The 20498-nt window shown below is 41.4% G+C and overlaps 1 protein-coding gene across 1 annotated transcript in view; it reads right to left on the minus strand.

Moving 5' to 3' along the window:
- Nucleotides 1-20498, minus strand: part of TBC1D16 (TBC1 domain family member 16) — a 144752-nt gene that overhangs the window by 11882 nt on the left and 112372 nt on the right. The window contains 1 exon segment of the mRNA XM_053706430.1: nucleotides 13445-13631. Within this exon segment, the coding sequence (XP_053562405.1) occupies nucleotides 13445-13631 (187 nt within the window).

Consider the following 20498-nt stretch of genomic DNA (forward strand, 5'->3'; position numbering starts at 1 on the left):
TATTATGCACTTGTTAATGATGCAATTCTACTGCATTATTGGTCCTATGACTTAAATTATTAAGGTAAAAAAAAATAATTCTCCTTCCAATAAAGTACAGCTGAAAAGTTGATCAAATATTAATGATTAACCTATTAAAGGGACAGTCTACACCAGAATGTTTATTGTTTTGTAAGATAGATAATTCCTTTAGTAACTACTCCCCAGTTTTGCATAACCAACACAGTTATATTAATACACTTTTTACCTCTGTGATTACCTTGTATCTAAGCATCTTCTGACAGCCCCCTGATCACATGACATTTGATTTGTTATCTATTGACTTGCGTTTTAGCCAATTAGTGCAGTGTCTGCCACAAGCCACGGGCGTGATCACAATGTTATCTATATGGCTTACATGAACTAGCACTCCCCTGTTGTGAAAAGCAAATAAAAAATGTGATAAGAGGTGGCCTTCAAGGGCTTAGAAATTATCATATGAGCCTAAATAGGTTTAGCTTTCAACTAAGAATACCAAGAGAACAAAGCACATTTGATGATAAAATTAAATTGGAAAGTTGTTTAAAATTACATGCCCTATCTGAAGTTTATTTTTGACTAGACTGTTCCTTTAAACTGGAGATAGTTCACCTCTTACAATTTTATTCATTTAAAATAATCTATCTGTATATTTTATAGGTCTATAACCAAATCATTAATTTTCTAAGATAACTGGAAAAATAATCTGAAAAGTTATTTTGAAAATTAAACCTTTAGGTAGAAAACCATGAGTTATTAATCACGATTTAAATCTATTTGATTTAAATAAAATCCACCCTTAGTTTTGGAGTTTATATTTTCTGTTTGTTCTTGTTACTTATTGTGTCTTGATATCAGGTGCAAATGGACATTATTCTGATATAATAATTGCTTAATAGACATGATTGGAGTATCTGTTTATGGACATTGTTTCCTGCAAGACATATTGGACTGTTTCTCCATGCGTTTGTTGTGTCTAAACTGTCTAAACACACACACACACACACACACACACACACACACACACAAAACAGAATTTATGCTTACCTGATAAATTACTTTCTCCAACGGTGTGTCCGGTCCACGGCGTCATCCTTACTTGTGGGATATCTCTTCCCCAACAGGAAATGGCAAAGAGTCCCAGCAAAGCTGGCCATATAGTCCCTCCTAGGCTCCGCCCACCCCAGTCATTCGACCGATGGACAGGAGGAAATATATAGGAGAAACCATATGGTACCGTGGTGACTGTAGTTAGAGAAAATAATTCATCAGACCTGATTAAAAAACCAGGGCGGGCCGTGGACCGGACACACCGTTGGAGAAAGTAATTTATCAGGTAAGCATAAATTCTGTTTTCTCCAACATTGGTGTGTCCGGTCCACGGCGTCATCCTTACTTGTGGGAACCAATACCAAAGCTTTAGGACACGGATGAAGGGAGGGAGCAAATCAGGTTACCTAAACGGAAGGTACCACGGCTTGCAAAACCTTTCTCCCAAAAATAGCCTCCAAAGAAGCAAAAGTATCAAATTTGTAAAATTTGGCAAAAGTGTGCAGTGAAGACCAAGTCGCTGCCTTACATATCTGGTCAACAGAAGCCTCGTTCTTGAAGGCCCATGTGGAAGCCACAGCCCTAGTGGAGTGAGCTGTGATTTTTTCAGGAGGCTGCCGTCCGGCAGTCTCATAAGCCAATCGGATGATGCTTTTAAGCCAAAAGGAAAGAGAGGTAGAAGTCGCTTTTTGACCTCTCCTTTTACCAGAATAAACAACAAACAAGGAAGATGTTTGTCTGAAATCTTTTGTAGCCTCTAAATAGAATTTTAGAGCACGGACTACGTCCAAATTGTGTAACAAACGTTCCTTCTTTGAAACTGGATTCGGACATAAAGAAGGTACAACTATCTCCTGGTTAATATTTTTGTTAGAAACAACCTTAGGAAGAAAACCAGGCTTAGTAAAACCACCTTATCTGCATGGAACACCAGATAGGGCGGAGAACACTGCAGAACAGATAACTCTGAAACTCTTCTAGCAGAAGAAATTGCAACCAAAAACAAAACTTTCCAAGATAGTAACTTAATATCTATGGAATGTAAAGGTTCAAACGGAACCCCTTGAAGAACTGAAAGAACTAGATTTAGACTCCAGGGAGGAGTCAAGGGTCTGTAAACAGGCTTGATCCTAACCAGAGCCTGAACAAATGCTTGAACATCTGGCACAGCTGCCAGTCTTTTGTGTAGTAAGACAGATAAAGCAGAGATCTGTCCTTTTAGAGAACTTGCAGATAATCCTTTCTCCAAACCTTCTTGTAGAAAGGAGAGAATCTTAGGAATTTTTATCTTATTCCATGGGAATCCTTTGGATTCACACCAACAGATATATCTTTTCCATATTTTATGGTAAATCTTTCTAGTTACCGATTTTCTGGCCTGAACCAGAGTATCTATCACAGAATCTGAAAACCCATAGAATCAAGCGTTCAATCTCCAAGCCGTCAGCTGGAGGGAGACCAGATTTGGATGTTCGAATGGACCCTGAACAAGAAGGTCCTGTCTCAAAGGTAGCTTCCATGGTGGAACCGATGACATATTCACCAGGTCTGCATACCAAGTCCTGCGTGGCCACGCAGGAGCTATCAAGATCACCGAGGCCCTCTCCTGATTGATCCTGGCTACCAGCCTGGGAATGAGAGGAAACGGTGGAAATACATAAGCTAGGTTGAAGGTCCAAGGTGCTACTAGTGCATCTACTAGAGTCGCCTTGGGATCCCTGGATCTGGACCCGTAGCAAGGAACCTTGAAGTTCTGACGAGACGCCATCAGATCCATGTCTGGAATGCCCCATAATTGAGTTATTTGGGCAAAGATCTCCGGATGGAGTTCCGCCTCCCAGTTTTCCACACCTGGGATGTGGATCGCAGACAGGTGGCAGGAGTGATCCTCCGCCCATTGAATTATTTTGGTCACTTCTTTCATCGCCAGGGATCTCCTTGTTCCCCCCTGATGATTGATATACGCAACGGTCGTCATGTTGTCTGATTGGAACCTTATGAATCTGGCCTTTGCTAGTTGAGGCCAAGCCCTGAGAGCATTGAATATCGCTCTCAGTTCCAGAATGTTTATCGGGAGAATAGACTCTTCCCGAGACCATAGACCCTGAGCTTTCAGGGATTCCCAGACCGCGCCCCAGCCCACTAGACTGGCGTCGGTCGTGACAATGACCTACTCTGGTCTGCGGAAGCTCATTCCCTGGGATAGGTGGTCCAGGGTTAGCCACCAACGGATTGAATCTCTGGTCTTCTGATCTACTTGAATCACTGGAGACAAGTCTGTATAGTCCCCATTCCACTGTTTCAGCATGCACAGTTGTAATGGTCTTAGATGAATTCGCGCAAAAGGAACTATGTCCATTGCTGCAACCATCAACCCTACTACTTCCATGCACTGAGCTATGGAAGGACGTGGAACAGAATGAAGAACTTGACAAGCGCTTAGAAGTTTTGACTTTCTGACCTCTGTCAGAAAAATCCTCATTTCTAAGGAATCTATTATTGTTCCCAAGAAGGGAACTCTTGTCGACGGAGACAGAGAACTTTTTTCTATGTTCACCTTCCATCCGTGTGATCTGAGAAAGGCCAGAACGATGTCTGTATGAGCCTTTGCTTTTGACAGAGACGACGCTTGTATTAGAATGTCGTCCAAGTAAGGTACTACTGCAATGCCCCTCGGTCTTAGAACCGCTAGAATGGACCCTAGTACCTTTGTGAAAATCCTTGGAGCAGTGGCTAACCCGAATGGGAGGGCCACAAACTGGTAATGCTTGTCCAGAAAAGCGAACCTTAAGAACTGATTATGTTCTTTGTGGATAGGAATATGTAGGTACGCATCCTTTAGATCCACGGTAGTCATAAATTGACTTTCCTGGATAGTGGGTAGAATTGTTCGAATGGTTTCCATCTTGAACGATGGTACCCTGAGAAATTTGTTTAGGATCTTCAAATCCAAAATTGGTCTGAAAGTTCCCTCTTTTTTGGGAACTACGAACAGATTGGAATAAAATCCCATTCCTTGTTCCTTTATTGGAACTGGGTGTATCACTCCCATCTTTAACAGGTCTTCTACACAATGTAAGAACGCCTGTCTCTTTATTTGGTTTGAGGATAAGTGAGACATGTGGAACCTTCCCCTTGGGGGTAGTTCCCTGAATTCCAGGAGATAACCCTGAGAAACTATTTCAACCGCCCAGGGATCCTGAACATCTCTTGCCCAAGCCTGAGCAAAGAGAGAGAGTCTGCCCCCCACTAGATCCGGTCCCGGATCGGGGGCTACTCCTTCATGCTGTTTTGTTAGCAGCGGCAGGCTTCTTGGCCTGCTTACCCTTGTTCCAGCCTTGCATCGGTTTCCAGGCTGGTTTGGGTTGTGAGGCATTACCCTCTTGCTTAGAGGATGCAGAATTAGAGGCCGGTCCGTTCCTGAAATTGCGAAAGGAACGAAAATTAGACTTATTTTTGGCCTTGAAAGGCCTATCTTGTGGAAGGGCGTGGCCCTTTCCCCCAGTGATATCTGAAATAATCTCTTTCAATTCTGGTTCAAATAGAGTTTTACCTTTGAAAGGGATGTTAAGCAATTTTGTCTTGGATGACACATCCGCTGACCAAGACTTTAGCCAAAGCGCTCTGCGCGCCACAATAGCAAACCCTGAATTTTTCGCCGCTAATCTAGCTAATTGCAAAGCGGCGTCTAAAATAAAAGAGTTAGCCAACTTAAGTGCGTGAACTCTGTCCATAACCTCCTCATATGGAGTCTCTCTACTAAGCGAGTTTTCTAGTTCCTCGAACCAGAACCACGCTGCTGTAGTGACAGGAACAATGCACGAAATGGGTTGTAGAAGGTAACCTTGCTGTACAAAAAACATAATTTATGTAAGAACTTACCTGATAAATTCATTTCTTTCATATTAACAAGAGTCCATGAGCTAGTGACGTATGGGATATACATTCCTACCAGGAGGGGCAAAGTTTCCCAAACCTTAAAATGCCTATAAATACACCCCTCACCACACCCACAAATCAGTTTAACGAATAGCCAAGAAGTGGGGTGATAAGAAAAAGTGCGAAGCATATAAAATAAGGAATTGGAATAATTGTGCTTTATACAAAAAAATCATAACCACCACAAAAAAGGGTGGGCCTCATGGACTCTTGTTAATATGAAAGAAATGAATTTATCAGGTAAGTTCTTACATAAATTATGTTTTCTTTCATGTAATTAACAAGAGTCCATGAGCTAGTGACGTATGGGATAATGACTACCCAAGATGTGGATCTTTCCACACAAGAGTCACTAGAGAGGGAGGGATAAAATAAAGACAGCCAATTCCTGCTGAAAATAATCCACACCCAAAATAAAGTTTAACAAAAAACATAAGCAGAAGATTCAAACTGAAACCGCTGCCTGAAGAACTTTTCTACCAAAAACTGCTTCAGAAGAAGAAAATACATCAAAATGGTAGAATTTAGTAAAAGTATGCAAAGAAGACCAAGTTGCTGCTTTGCAGATCTGGTCAACCGAAGCTTCATTCCTAAACGCCCAGGAAGTAGATACTGACCTAGTAGAATGAGCTGTAATTCTTTGAGGCGGAGTTTTACCCGACTCAACATAGGCAAGATGAATTAAAGATTTCAACCAAGATGCCAAAGAAATGGCAGAAGCTTTCTGGCCTTTCCTAGAACCGGAAAAGATAACAAATAGACTAGAAGTCTTACGGAAAGATTTCGTAGCTTCAACATAATATTTCAAAGCTCTAACAACATCCAAAGAATGCAATGATTTCTCCTTAGAATTCTTAGGATTAGGACATAATGAAGGAACCACAATTTCTCTACTAATGTTGTTGGAATTCACAACTTTAGGTAAAAATTCAAAAGAAGTTCGCAACACCGCCTTATCCTGATGAAAAATCAGAAAAGGAGACTCACATGAAAGAGCAGATAATTCAGAAACTCTTCTAGCAGAAGAGATAGCCAAAAGGAACAAAACTTTCCAAGAAAGTAATTTAATGTCCAATGAATGCATAGGTTCAAACGGAGGAGCTTGAAGAGCTCCCAGAACCAAATTCAAACTCCAAGGAGGAGAAATTGACTTAATGACAGGTTTTATACGAACCAAAGCTTGTACAAAACAATGAATATCAGGAAGAATAGCAATCTTTCTGTGAAAAAGAACAGAAAGAGCAGAGATTTGTCCTTTCAAAAAACTTGCGGACAAACCCTTATCCAAACCATCCTGAAGAAATTGTAAAATTCTCGGTATTCTAAAAGAATGCCAAGAAAAATGATGAGAAAGACACCAAGAAATATAAGTCTTCCAGACTCTATAATATATCTCTCGAGATACAGATTTACGAGCCTGTAACATAGTATTAATCACGGAATCAGAGAAACCTCTATGACCAAGAATCAAGCGTTCAATCTCCATACCTTTAAATTTAAGGATTTCAGATCCGGATGGAAAAAAGGACCTTGTGACAGAAGGTCTGGTCTTAACGGAAGAGTCCATGGCTGGCAAGATGCCATCCGGACAAGATCCGCATACCAAAACCTGTGAGGCCATGCCGGAGCTATTAGCAGAACAAACGAGCATTCCCTCAGAATCTTGGAGATTACTCTTGGAAGAAGAACTAGAGGCGGAAAGATATAGGCAGGATGATACTTCCAAGGAAGTGATAATGCATCCACTGCCTCCGCCTGAGGATCCCGGGATCTGGACAGATACCTGGGAAGTTTCTTGTTTAGATGAGAGGCCATCAGATCTATCTCTGGGAGCCCCCACAATTGAACAATCTGAAGAAATACCTCTGGGTGAAGAGACCATTCGCCCGGATGCAACGTTTGGCGACTGAGATAATCCGCTTCCCAATTGTCTACACCTGGGATATGAACCGCAGAGATTAGACAGGAGCTGGATTCCGCCCAAACCAAAATTCGAGATACTTCTTTCATAGCCAGAGGACTGTGAGTCCCTCCTTGATGATAGATGTATGCCACAGTTGTGACATTGTCTGTCTGAAAACAAATGAACGATTCTCTCTTCAGAAGAGGCCAAAACTGAAGAGCTCTGAAAATTGCACGGAGTTCCAAAATATTGATCGGTAATCTCACCTCCTGAGATTCCCAAACTCCTTGTGCCGTCAGAGATCCCCACACAGCTCCCCAACCTGTGAGACTTGCATCTGTTGAAATTACAGTCCAGGTCGGAAGAACAAAAGAAGCCCCCTGAATTAAACGATGGTGATCTGTCCACCACGTTAGAGAGTGTCGAACAATCGGTTTTAAAGATATTAATTGAGATATCTTCGTGTAATCCCTGCACCATTGGTTCAGCATACAGAGCTGAAGAGGTCGCATGTGAAAACGAGCAAAGGGGATCGCGTCCGATGCAGCAGTCATAAGACCTAGAATTTCCATGCATAAGGCTACCGAAGGGAATGATTGTGACTGAAGGTTTCGACAAGCTGTAATCAATTTTAGACGTCTCTTGTCTGTTAAAGACAGAGTCATGGACACTGAATCTATCTGGAAACCCAGAAAGGTTACCCTTGTCTGAGGAATCAAAGAACTTTTTAGTAAATTGATCCTCCAACCATGATCTTGAAGAAACAACACAAGTCGATTCGTATGAGACTCTGCTAAATGTAAAGACGGAGCAAGTACCAAGATATCGTCCAAATAAGGAAATACCACAATACCCTGTTCTCTGATTACAGACAGAAGGGCACCGAGAATCTTTGTGAAAATTCTTGGAGCTGTAGCAAGGCCAAACGGTAGAGCCACAAATTGGTAATGCTTGTCTAGAAAAGAGAATCTCAGGAACTGATAATGATCTGGATGAATCGGAATATGCAGATATGCATCCTGTAAATCTATTGTGGACATATAATTCCCTTGCTGAACAAAAGGCAATATAGTCCTTACAGTTACCATCTTGAACGTTGGTATCCTTACATAGCGATTCAATAATGTTAGATCCAGAACTGGTCTGAAGGAATTCTCCTTCTTTGGTACAATGAAGAGATTTGAATAAAACCCCATCCCCTGTTCCGGAACTGGAACTGGCATAATTACTCCAGCCAACTCTAGATCTGAAACACAATTCAGAAATGCTTGAGCTTTCACTGGATTTACTGGGACATGGGAAAGAAAAAATCTCTTTGCAGGAGGTCTCATCTTGAAACCAATTCTGTACCCTTCTGAAACAATGTTCTGAATCCAAAGATTGTGAACAGAATTGATCCAAATTTCTTTGAAAAAACGTAACCTGCCCCCTACCAGCGGAACTGGAATGAGGGCCGTACCTTCATGTGAACTTAGAAGCAGGCTTTGCCTTTCTAGCAGGCTTGGATTTATTCCAGACTGGAGATGGTTTCCAAACTGAAACTGCTCCTGAGGACGAAGGATCAGGCTTTTGTTCTTTGTTGAAACGAAAGGATCGAAAACGATTGTTAGCCCTGTTTTTACCTTTAGACTTTTTATCCTGTGGTAAAAAAGTTCCTTTCCCACCAGTAACAGTTGAAATAATAGAATCCAACTGAGAACCAAATAATTTGTTTCCCTGGAAAGAAATGGAAAGTAGAGTTGATTTAGAAGCCATATCAGCATTCCAAGTCTTAAGCCATAAAGCTCTTCTGGCTAAGATAGCCAGAGACATAAATCTAACATCAACTCTAATAATATCAAAAATGGCATCACAGATGAAATTATTAGCATGCTGGAGAAGAATAATAATATCATGAGAATCACGATTTGTTACTTGTTGCGCTAGAGTTTCCAACCAAAAAGTTGAAGCTGCAGCAACATCAGCCAATGATATAGCAGGTCTAAGAAGATTACCTGAACATAGATAAGCTTTTCTTAGAAAAGATTCAATTTTTCTATCTAAAGGATCCTTAAACGAGGTACCATCTGATGTAGGAATGGTAGTACGTTTAGCAAGGGTAGAAATAGCCCCATCAACCTTAGGGATTTTGTCCCAAAATTCTAACCTGTCAGGCGGAACAGGATATAATTGCTTAAAACGTTTAGAAGGAGTAAATGAATTACCCAATCTATCCCATTCCTTAGCAATTACTGCAGAAATAGCATTAGGAACAGGAAAGACTTCTGGAATAACCGCAGGAGCTTTAAAAACCTTATCTAAACGTATAGAATTAGTATCAAGAGGACTAGAATCCTCTATTTCTAAAGCAATTAGTACTTCTTTAAGTAAAGAGCGAATAAATTCCATCTTAAATAAATATGAAGATTTATCAGCATCAATCTCTGAGACAGAATCCTCTGAACCAGAAGAGTCCAAAGAATCAGAATGATGGTGTTCATTTAAAAATTCATCTGTAGAAAGAGAAGATTTAAAAGACTTTTTACGTTTACTAGAAGGAGAAATAACAGACAAAGCCTTCTTTATGGATTCAGAAACAAAATCTCTTATGTTATCAGGAACATTCTGCACCTTAGATGTTGAGAGAACTGCAACAGGCAATGGTACATCACTAAAGGAAATATTATCTGCATTAACAAGTTTGTCATGACATTTAATACAAACAACAGCTGGAGGAATAGCTACCAAAAGTTTACAGCAGATACACTTAGCTTTGGTAGATCCAGCAGGCAGAGGTTTTCCTGTAGTATCTTCTGGCTCAGATGCAACGTGAGACATCTTGCAATATGTAAGAGAAAAAACAACATATAAAGCAAAATAGATCAAATTCCTTATAAGACAGTTTCAGGAATGGGAAAAAAAATGCCAAACATCAAGCTTCTAGCAACCAGAAGCAAATGAAAAATGAGACTGAAATAATGTGGAGACAAAAGCGACGCCCATATTTTTTGGCGCCAAAAAAGACGCCCACATTATTTGGCGCCTAAATGCTTTTTTTTTTTTTTTTTTTTTTTTTTTTTTTTTTGCGCCAAAAATGACGCAACATCCGGAACGCCGACATTTTTGGCGCAAAATAACGTCAAAAAATGACGCAACTTCCGGCGACACGTATGACGCCGGAAACGGAAATGAATTTTTGCGCCAAAAAAGTCCGCGCCAAAAATGACGCAATAAAATGAAGCATTTTCAGCCCCCGCGAGCCTAACAGCCCACAGGGAAAAAGTCAAATTTTTTGAGGTAAGAAAAAATATGATAATTAAAGCATAATCCCAAATATGAAACTGACTGTCTGGAAATAAGGAAAGTTGAACATTCTGAGTCAAGGCAAATAAATGTTTGAATACATATATTTAGAACTTTATAAATAAAGTGCCCAACCATAGCTTAGAGTGTCACAGAAAATAAGACTTACTTACCCCAGGACACTCATCTACATGTTTGTAGAAAGCCAAACCAGTACTGAAACGAGAATCAGTAGAGGAAATGGTAAATATAAGAGTATATCGTCGATCTGAAAAGGGAGGTAAGAGATGAATCTCTACGACCGATAACAGAGAACCTTATGAAATAGACCCCGTAGAAGGAGATCACTGCATTCAATAGGCAATACTCTCCTCACATCCCTCTGACATTCACTGCACGCTGAGAGGAAAACCGGGCTCCAACTTGCTGCGGAGCGCATATCAACGTAGAATCTAGCACAAACTTACTTCACCACCTCCCTTGGAGGCAAAGTTTGTAAAACTGATTTGTGGGTGTGGTGAGGGGTGTATTTATAGGCATTTTAAGGTTTGGGAAACTTTGCCCCTCCTGGTAGGAATGTATATCCCATACGTCACTAGCTCATGGACTCTTGTTAATTACATGAAAGAAATCTTTTTAAGCAAACCCTCCAATTTTTTATCCATAGGATCTTTGAAAGCACAACTATCTTCGATAGGAATAGTAGTGCGTTTGTTTAGAGTAGAAACTGCCCCCTCGACCTTAGGGACTGTCTGCCATAAGTCCTTTCTGGGGTCGACCATAGGAAATAATTTCTTAAATATAGGGGGGGGAACAAAAGGTATGCCAGGCTTTTCCCACTCCTTATTTACTATGTCCGCCACCCGCTTGGGTATAGGAAAAGCGTCGGGGTGCATCGGAACCTCTAGGAACTTGTCCATCTTGCATAATTTCTCTGGAATGACCAAGTTGTCACAATCATCCAGAGTAGATAACACCTCCTTAAGCAGTGTGCGGAGATGTTCTAATTTAAATTTAAATGTCATCAGGTTCAGCTTGTTGAGAAATTTTTCCTGAATCCGAAATTTCCCCATCTGACAAAACCTCCCTCATGGCCCCTTCAGATTGGTGTGAGGGTATGACAGAACAATTATCATCAGCGCCCTCCTGCTCTTCAGTGTTTAAAACAGAGCAATCGCGCTTTCTCTGATAAGTAGGCATTTTGGATAAAATATTTGCTATGGAGTTATCCATTACAGCCGTTAATTGTTGCATGGTAATAAGCATTGGCGCACTAGATGTACTAGGGGCCTCCTGTGTGGGCAAAACTGGTGTAGACACAGTAGGAGATGATGTAGTATCATGTTTACTCCCCTCATCTGAGGAATCATCTTGGGCAATTTCATTATCTGTGGCAGTACTGTCCTTACTTTGTTTGGACGCTATGGCACAATTATCACATAAATTTAAATGGGGAGACACATTGGCTTTCATACATATAGAACATAGCTTATCCGAAGGCACAGACATGTTAAACAGGCTTAAACTTGTCAATAAAGCACAAAACCGTTTAAAACAAAACCGTTACTGTCTCTTTAAATTTTAAACAGAAAACACTTTATTACTGAATATGTGAAAAAGTATGAAGGAATTGTTCAAAAATTACCAAAATTTCACCACAGTGTCTTAAAGCATTAAGAGTATTGCACACCAGAGCTTTAACCCTTAAAATAACGGAACCGGAGCCGTTTACAAATTTAACCCCTATACAGTCCCAGCTATAGCCTTTGCTGAGACCTAACCAAGCCCAGAGGGGAATACGATACCAATTGACGTCTTCTAGAAGCTTTTCCAGCAAATTTCAGATCCTCACACATGCATCTGCATGCCCTGCTCTCAAAAAACAACTGCGCAGAAATGGCGCGAAAATGAGGCTCAGTCTACAAGGCCCCCTGACTGGAAAAGGTTTCTAACATAGTGCCTGCCGTTTAAATAAACGTTTCCCAAGTTTATAAATGCGAATTGTCAGCATAAATATGAATAAAATGCCCAAATAAAGCAATCGATTTAGCCCATAAAAATGTCTACCAGTTTTTTAGCCCATATTAAGCCCTTTATTCTGTTTGTTTGACTAAGAAAATGGCTTACCGGTCCCCATGAGGGGAAATGACAGCCTTCCAGCATTACATGGTCTTGTTAGAAATATGGCTAGTCATACCTTAAGCAGAAAAGTCTGCTAACTGTTTCCCCCAACTGAAGTTACTTCATCTCAACAGTCCTATGTGGAAACAGCAATCGATTTTAGTTACTGTCTGCTAAAATCATCTTCCTCTCACAAACAGAAATCTTCATCCTTTTCTGTTTCAGAGTAAATAGTACATACCAGCACTATTTTAAAATAACAAACACTTGATAGAAGAATAAAAACTACATTTAATCACCAAAAACTCTTAACCATCTCCGTGGAGATGTTGCCTGTGCAACGGCAAAGAGAATGACTGGGGTGGGCGGAGCCTAGGAGGGACTATATGGCCAGCTTTGCTGGGACTCTTTGCCATTTCCTGTTGGGGAAGAGATATCCCACAAGTAAGGATGACGCCGTGGACCGGACACACCAATGTTGGAGAAATATATATATAGTATTATATTTTACAATCTAAAGCATGCACTTGGGGTCATTCACTTAATCTCAGTTTTGTCGACTCCATAACAAAGCAGACAGACAGGTCTCCAGATCAAACATGCTTGTCGCTTCTATACCACCATCCTGTGCCCCTTACTCTTCTGAGAAAAGCTGTGTATTAAACCCTTTGCCCCTAGTGCAAACAGCAGAGCCCTATGCGATTGATATTACATCTTATTTAGCTACCACAGCTGTATGTTCTGCTAACTCCTCCCCTAGAAGTATTTTTCAAGAAATCCAAATTCTCCTTACAAAAAGCAATTTCAGCTTGGATGGTTACTGTATTTCTCACACTGAAATATACTTTCTCCTGTATAGTTAACCCAAGTCTCTGCATTAAGCAAATTCAGAATTACAATGAGATTGCAATATTAATTCCTGTAACCCAACACTTTGACAAGCTCAGGGCAGCAACTGATCCCAGCACAGACGTTGAGCTCTGCATGTCATGCATATAATGAGCTGTGTGTTCTAGTTAAGGCATGTTGCTGAACATTAAACTGATCCACATCTTTATATATTAATAGTACAAGGTATAAATTAACTGCTTTGGAGGGTATTTTCATTAAGAAATTTTGGTGAACACTTACCAGCTGCCTCTCCATATCCTCATCACGGGGAGAGCTGATGAAGATTGTGTTCTGCATAAGACCCACGAAGCACCAAAATGTGTCAGATTCATCCAGAACCTCTGCAAGCAGTGGGGCCACCAGGTCCGACATACCTTGAGAATATCCTACACATGGGCTGTAAACTGCGTAATTTAGGAGGATCCTCCTGGGGTGGGGGGGGAGGGGAGAAACAACAACATAAAACTTAATGTATAATAAAGATATAAAGGTGGGGTACAGAGACATATGATATTAGAAGTATGACAGAACCCAAAAACTGATCCCTTGAAAGATTTGACATTTATTACTGGGGTCAAAGGAAGGAAAAATAAAATGAAACCAACCCTTATTTGACTATATGCGAATCAGAGAGAGAGATAGATAGAGAGAGAAAGAGACAGAGAGAGAGAAATAGATACATACACACACTCTGACAAAAAAACACCAATTGACATAGAATAACAGCACCCATTCACAGTATGGAGTACAGCTAGTACAAATAAGGTTCTCCCCTGCTACTCACTATTTTTTTTGACAAATAAGACGCCTGAACAGATCATTCATTGTTTTGAAAAATTTGTTAGCTATGAGGCCGCATCAAGCAGACGTATCCCACCTGCACCTCTCTCACTTCTCTGCCTGCTGGGACACGGTGCAGAGCAGAAGCACAAAGGAAGCAATGGAAAAATACTTAAATTACATCAGCGACCAAATTACACTAAATCAGCATAATAGATGCTTAATGTTTTCAATGACTTCAAATATTACAGACCTTTCTGTATTTACTAAGATGGGACCCAAAACTGGAAAAAAGGCAAGATCCATATAAATTAATGGAAGCACCTGAATCTTACATGTGGCTCATTTGTATGCGATAGCGCACCAGTCGTTATACTCTCTCTCAAGCTAATACGCATTAATTCTTTAGTTCACAGACTGATTTATTCTTTACAGGAAGCAAATCACTCACAGCCCTCACACTAAGCACATAGACTAACAGCCTTCACACTAAGTACATATAATGCATACAGCCTCCACTTCCAATATATAAACAGCTCCTCACTCACAGCCCACACTATGCACATATAATGCATACAGCCTCCACTCCTATACAGGGAGTGCAGAATTATTAGGCAAGTTGTATTTTTGAGGATTAATTTTATTATTGAACAACAACCATGTTCTCAATGAACCCAAAAAACTCATTAATATCAAAGCTGAATAGTTTTGGAAGTAGTTTTTAGTTTGTTTTTAGTTTTAGCTATTTTAGGGGGATATTTATTTTTACCAGTGAAACCAATATAACATCTCAACATTCACAAATATACATTTCTGACATTCAAAAACAAAACAAAAACAAATCAGTGACCAATATAGCCACCTTTCTTTGCAAGGACACTCAAAAGCCTGCCATCCATGGATTCTGTCAGTGTTTTGATCTGTTCACCATCAACATTGCGTGCAGCAGCAACCACAGCCTCCCAGACACTGTTCAGAGAGGTGTACTGTTTTCCCTCCTTGTAAATCTCCCATTTGATGATGGACCACAGGTTCTCAATGGGGTTCAGATCAGGTGAACAAGGAGGCCATGTCATTAGATTTTCTTCTTTTATACCCTTTCTTGCCAGCCACGCTGTGGAGTACTAGGACGCGTGTGATGGAGCATTGTCCTGCATGAAAATCATGTTTTTCTTGAAGGATGCAGACTTCTTCCTGTACCACTGCTTCAAGAAGGTGTCTTCCAGAAACTGGTAGTAGGACTGGGAGTTGAGCTTGACTCCATCCTCAACCCGAAAAGGCCCCACAAGCTCATCTTTGATGATACCAGCCCAAACCAGTACTCCACCTCCACCTTGCTGGCGTCTGAGTCGGACTGGAGCTCTCTGCCCTTTACCAATCCAGCCACGGGCCCATCCATCTGGCCCATCAAGACTCACTCTCATTTCATCAGTCCATAAAACCTTAGAAAAATCAGTCTTGAGATATTTCTTGGCCCAGTCTTGACGTTTCAGCTTGTGTGTCTTGTTCAGTGGTGGTCGTCTTTCAGCCTTTCTTACCTTGGCCATGTCTCTGAGTATTGCACACCTTGTGCTTTTGGGCACTCCAGTGATGTTGCAGGTCTGAAATATGGCCAAACTGGTGGCAAGTGGCATCTTGGCAGCTGCACGCTTGACTTTTCTCAGTTCATGGGCAGTTATTTTGCGCCTTGGTTTTTTCACACGCTTCTTGCGACCCTGTTGACTATTTTGAATGAAACGCTTGATTGTTCGATGATCACGCTTCAGAAGCTTTGCAATTTTAAGAGTGCTGCATCCCTCTGCAAGATATCTCACTATTTTTGACTTTTCTGAGCCTGTCAAGTCCTTCTTTTGACCCATTTTGCCAAAGGAAAGGAAGTTGCCTAATAATTATGCACACCTGATATAGGGTGTTGATGTCATTAGACCACACCCCTTCTCATTACAGAGATGCACATCACCTAATATGCTTAATTGATAGTAGGCTTTCGAGCCTATACAGCTTGGAGTAAGACAACATGCATAAAGAGGATGATGTGGTCAAAATACTCATTTGCCTAATAATTCTGCACTCCCTGTACATAGACAGCAACTCACTAACAGCCTTCACACTACATATAATGCATACAGCCTCCACTTCCTATACATAGACAGCTACTCACTAACAGCCTTCACACTAAGTACATATAATGCATACAGCCTCCACTTCCTATATATAGACAGCTACTCACTCACAGCCTTCACACTAAGTACATATAATGCATACAGCCTCCACTTCCTATATATAGACAGCTCCTCACTCACAGCCTTCACACTAAGTACATATAATGCATACAGCCTCCACTTCCTATATATAGACAGCTACTCACTCACAGCCCTCACGCTCAGCACATATGATGCATACAGCCTCCAATTCCTATATATAGACAGCTACTCACTCACAGCCTTCACACTAAGTACATATAATGCATACAGCCTCCAATTCCTATATATAGACAGCCACTCACTCACAGCCCTCACACTATGCACAAATAATGCATACAGCCTCCCCTTCCTATATATAGACAGCTACTCACTCACAGCCTTCACACTATGCACATATAATGCATACAGCCTCCACTTCCTATATATAGACAGCTACTCACTCACAGCCCTCACACTAAGCACATATAATGCATACAGCCTCCCCTTCCTATATATAGACAGCTACTCACTCACAGCCTTCACACTATGCACATATAATGCATACAGCCTCCACTTCCTATATATAGACAGCTACTCACTCACAGCCCTCACACTAAGCACATATAATGCATACAGCCTCCACTTCCTATATATAGACAGCTACTCACTCACAGCCTTCACACTATGCACATATAATGCATACAGCCTCCACTTCCTATATATAGACAGCTACTCACAGCCCTCACACTAAGCACATATGATGCATACAACCTCCACTTCCTATATATAGACAGCTCCTCACTCACAGCCCTCACACTAAGCACATATAATGCATACAGCCTCCACTTCCTATATATAGACAGCTACTCACAGCCCTCACACTAAGCACATATGATGCATACAACCTCCACTTCCTATATATAGACAGCTACTCACTCACAGCCCTCACGCTCAGCACATATGATGCATACAGCCTCCACTTCCTATATATAGACAGCTACTCACTCACAGCCCTTACGCTCAGCACATATAATGCATACAGCCTCCACTTCCTAAATACGTTCAGCTCCTCACTCACAGCCCTCAAACTCAGCACATATAATGCATACAGCCTCCACTTCCTATATATAGACAGCTACTCACTCACAGCCCTCACACTAAGCACATATAATGCATACAGCGTCCCCTTCCTATATATAGACAGCCACTCACTCACAGCCCTCACACTATGCACATAAAATGCATACAGCCTCCACTTCCTATATATAGACAGCTACTCACTCACAGCCCTCACACTAAGTACATATAATGCATACAGCCTCCACTTCCTATATGTAGACAGCCACTCACTCAAAGCCCTCACACTATGCACATATGATGCATACAGCCTCCACTTCCTATATATAGACAGCTACTCATTAACAGCCTTCACACTATGCACATATAATGCATACAGCCTCCACTTCCTATATATAGACAGCTACTCACAGCCCTCACACTAAGCACATATGATGCATACAACCTCCACTTCCTATATATAGACAGCTCCTCACTCACAGCCCTCACACTAAGCACATATGATGCATACAGCCTCCACTTCCTATATACATGCAGCTCCTCAGTCACAGCCTTCACACTAAGCAAATATGATACATACAGCCTCCACTTCCTATATATAGACAGCTACTCACTCACAGCCCTTACGCTCAGCACATATAATGCATACAGCCTCCACTTCCTAAATACGTTCAGCTCCTCACTCACAGCCCTCAAACTCAGCACATATAATGCATACAGTCTCCACTTCCTATATACATGCAGCTCCTCACTCACAGCCTTTACACTAAGCACATATGATACACACAGCCTCCTCTTCCTATATATAGACAGCTACCCACTCACAGCCTTCACACTAAGTACATATAATGCATACAGCCTCCACTTCCTATATATAGACAGCTACTCACTCACAACCACAGCCCTCACACTATGCACATATAATGCATACAGCCTCCACTTCCTATATATAGACAGCTACTCACTCACAGCCCTCACACTAAGCACATATAATGCATACAGCCTCCACTTCCTATATATAGACAGCCACTCACTCACAGCCCTCACACTATGCACATATGATGCATACAGCCTCCACTTCCTATATATAGACAGCTACTCACTCACAGCCCTCACACTAAGCACATATAATGCATACAGCCTCCACTTCCTATATATAGACAGCCACTCACTCACAGCCCTCACACTATGCACATATGATGCATACAGCCTCCACTTCCTATATATAGACAGCTACTCACTCACAGCCCTCACGCTCAGCACATATGATGCGCACAGCCTCCACTTCCTATATATAGACAGCTACTCAATCACAGCCCTCACACTAAGCACATATGATGCATACAGCCTCCCCTTCCTATATATATATAGACAGCTACTCATTCACAGCCTTCACACTATGCACATATAATGCATACAGCCTCCACTTCCCATATATAGACAGCTACTCACTCACAGCCCTCATACTAAGCACATATAATGCATACAGCCTCCACTTCCTATATATAGACAGCTACTCACTCACAGCCACAGCCCTCACACTATGCACATATAATGCATACAGCCTCCACTTCCTATATATAGACAGCTACTCACTCACAGCCTTCACACTAAGCACATATGAGGCATACAACCTCCACTTCCTATATATAGACAGCTAATCACTCACAGCCCTTACGCTCAGCACACATAATGCATACAGCCTCCACTTCCGAAATACGTTCAGCTCCTCACTCACAGCCCTCAAACTCAGCACATATAATGCATACAGCCTCCACTTCCTATATACATGCAGCTCCTCACTCACAGCCTTTACACTAAGCACATATGATACACACAGCCTCCTCTTCCTATATATAGACAGCTACTCACTCACAGCCTTCACACTAAGTACATATAAAGCATACAGCCTCCACTTCCTATATATAGACAGCTACTCACTCACAGCCCTCACACTAAGCACATATAATGCATACAGCCTCCACTTCCTATATATAGACAGCCACTCACTCACAGCCCTCACACTATGCACATATGATGCATACAGCCTCCACTTCCTATATATAGACAGCTACTCACTCACAGCCCTCACACTAAGCACATATAATGCATACAGCCTCCACTTCCTATATATAGACAGCTACTCACTCACAGCCCTCACGCTCAGCACATATGATGCACACAGCCTCCACTTCCTATATATAGACAGCTACTCAATCACAGCCCTCACACTAAGCACATATGATGCATACAGCTTCCCCTTCCTATATATAGACAGCTACTCATTCACAGCCTTCACACTATGCACATATAATGCATACAACCTCCACTTCCTTAATATAGACAGCTACTCACTCACAGCCCTCATACTAAGCACATATAATGCATACAGCCTCCACTTCCTATATATAGACAGCTACTCACTCACAGCCACAGCCCTCACACTATGCACATATAATGCATACAGCCTCCACTTCCTATATATAGACAGCTACTCACTCACAGCCTTCACACTAAGCACATGATGCATACAGCCTTCACTTCCTATATATAGACAGCTCCTCACTCACAGCCCTCATACTAAGCACATATAATGCATACAGCCTCCACTTCCTATATATAGACAGCTCCTCACTCACAGCCCTCACACTAAGCACATATGATGCATACAGCCTCCACTTCCTATATAGAGACAGCTCCTCACTCACAGCCTTCACACTAAGTACATATAATGCATACAGCCTCCACTTCCTATATATAGACAGCTCCTCACTCACAGACTTCACACTAAGTACATATAATGCATACAGCCTCCAATTCCTATGTATAGACAGCTACTCACTCACAGTCACAGCCCTCACACTATGCACATATAATGCATACAGCCTCCACTTCCTATATATAGACAGCTACTCACTCACAGCCCTCACACTATGCACATATAATGCATACAGCCTCCACTTCCTATATGCATGCAGCTCCTCACTCAGTCTTCAAACTAAGCACATATGATGCATACAGCATCCACTTCCTATATATAGACAGCTACTCACTCACAGCCCTCACACTAAGCACATATGATGCATACAGCCTCCACTTCCTATATACATGCAGCTCCTCACTCACAACCACAGCCCTCACACTATGCACATATAATGCATACAGCCTCCACTTCCTATATATAGACAGCTACTCACTCACAGCCCTCACACTAAGCACATATAATGCATACAGCCTCCACTTCCTATATATAG

The sequence above is a fragment of the Bombina bombina genome, chromosome 1 (genome assembly GCF_027579735.1).
Source record: "Bombina bombina isolate aBomBom1 chromosome 1, aBomBom1.pri, whole genome shotgun sequence".
NCBI lineage: Eukaryota > Metazoa > Chordata > Amphibia > Anura > Bombinatoridae > Bombina > Bombina bombina.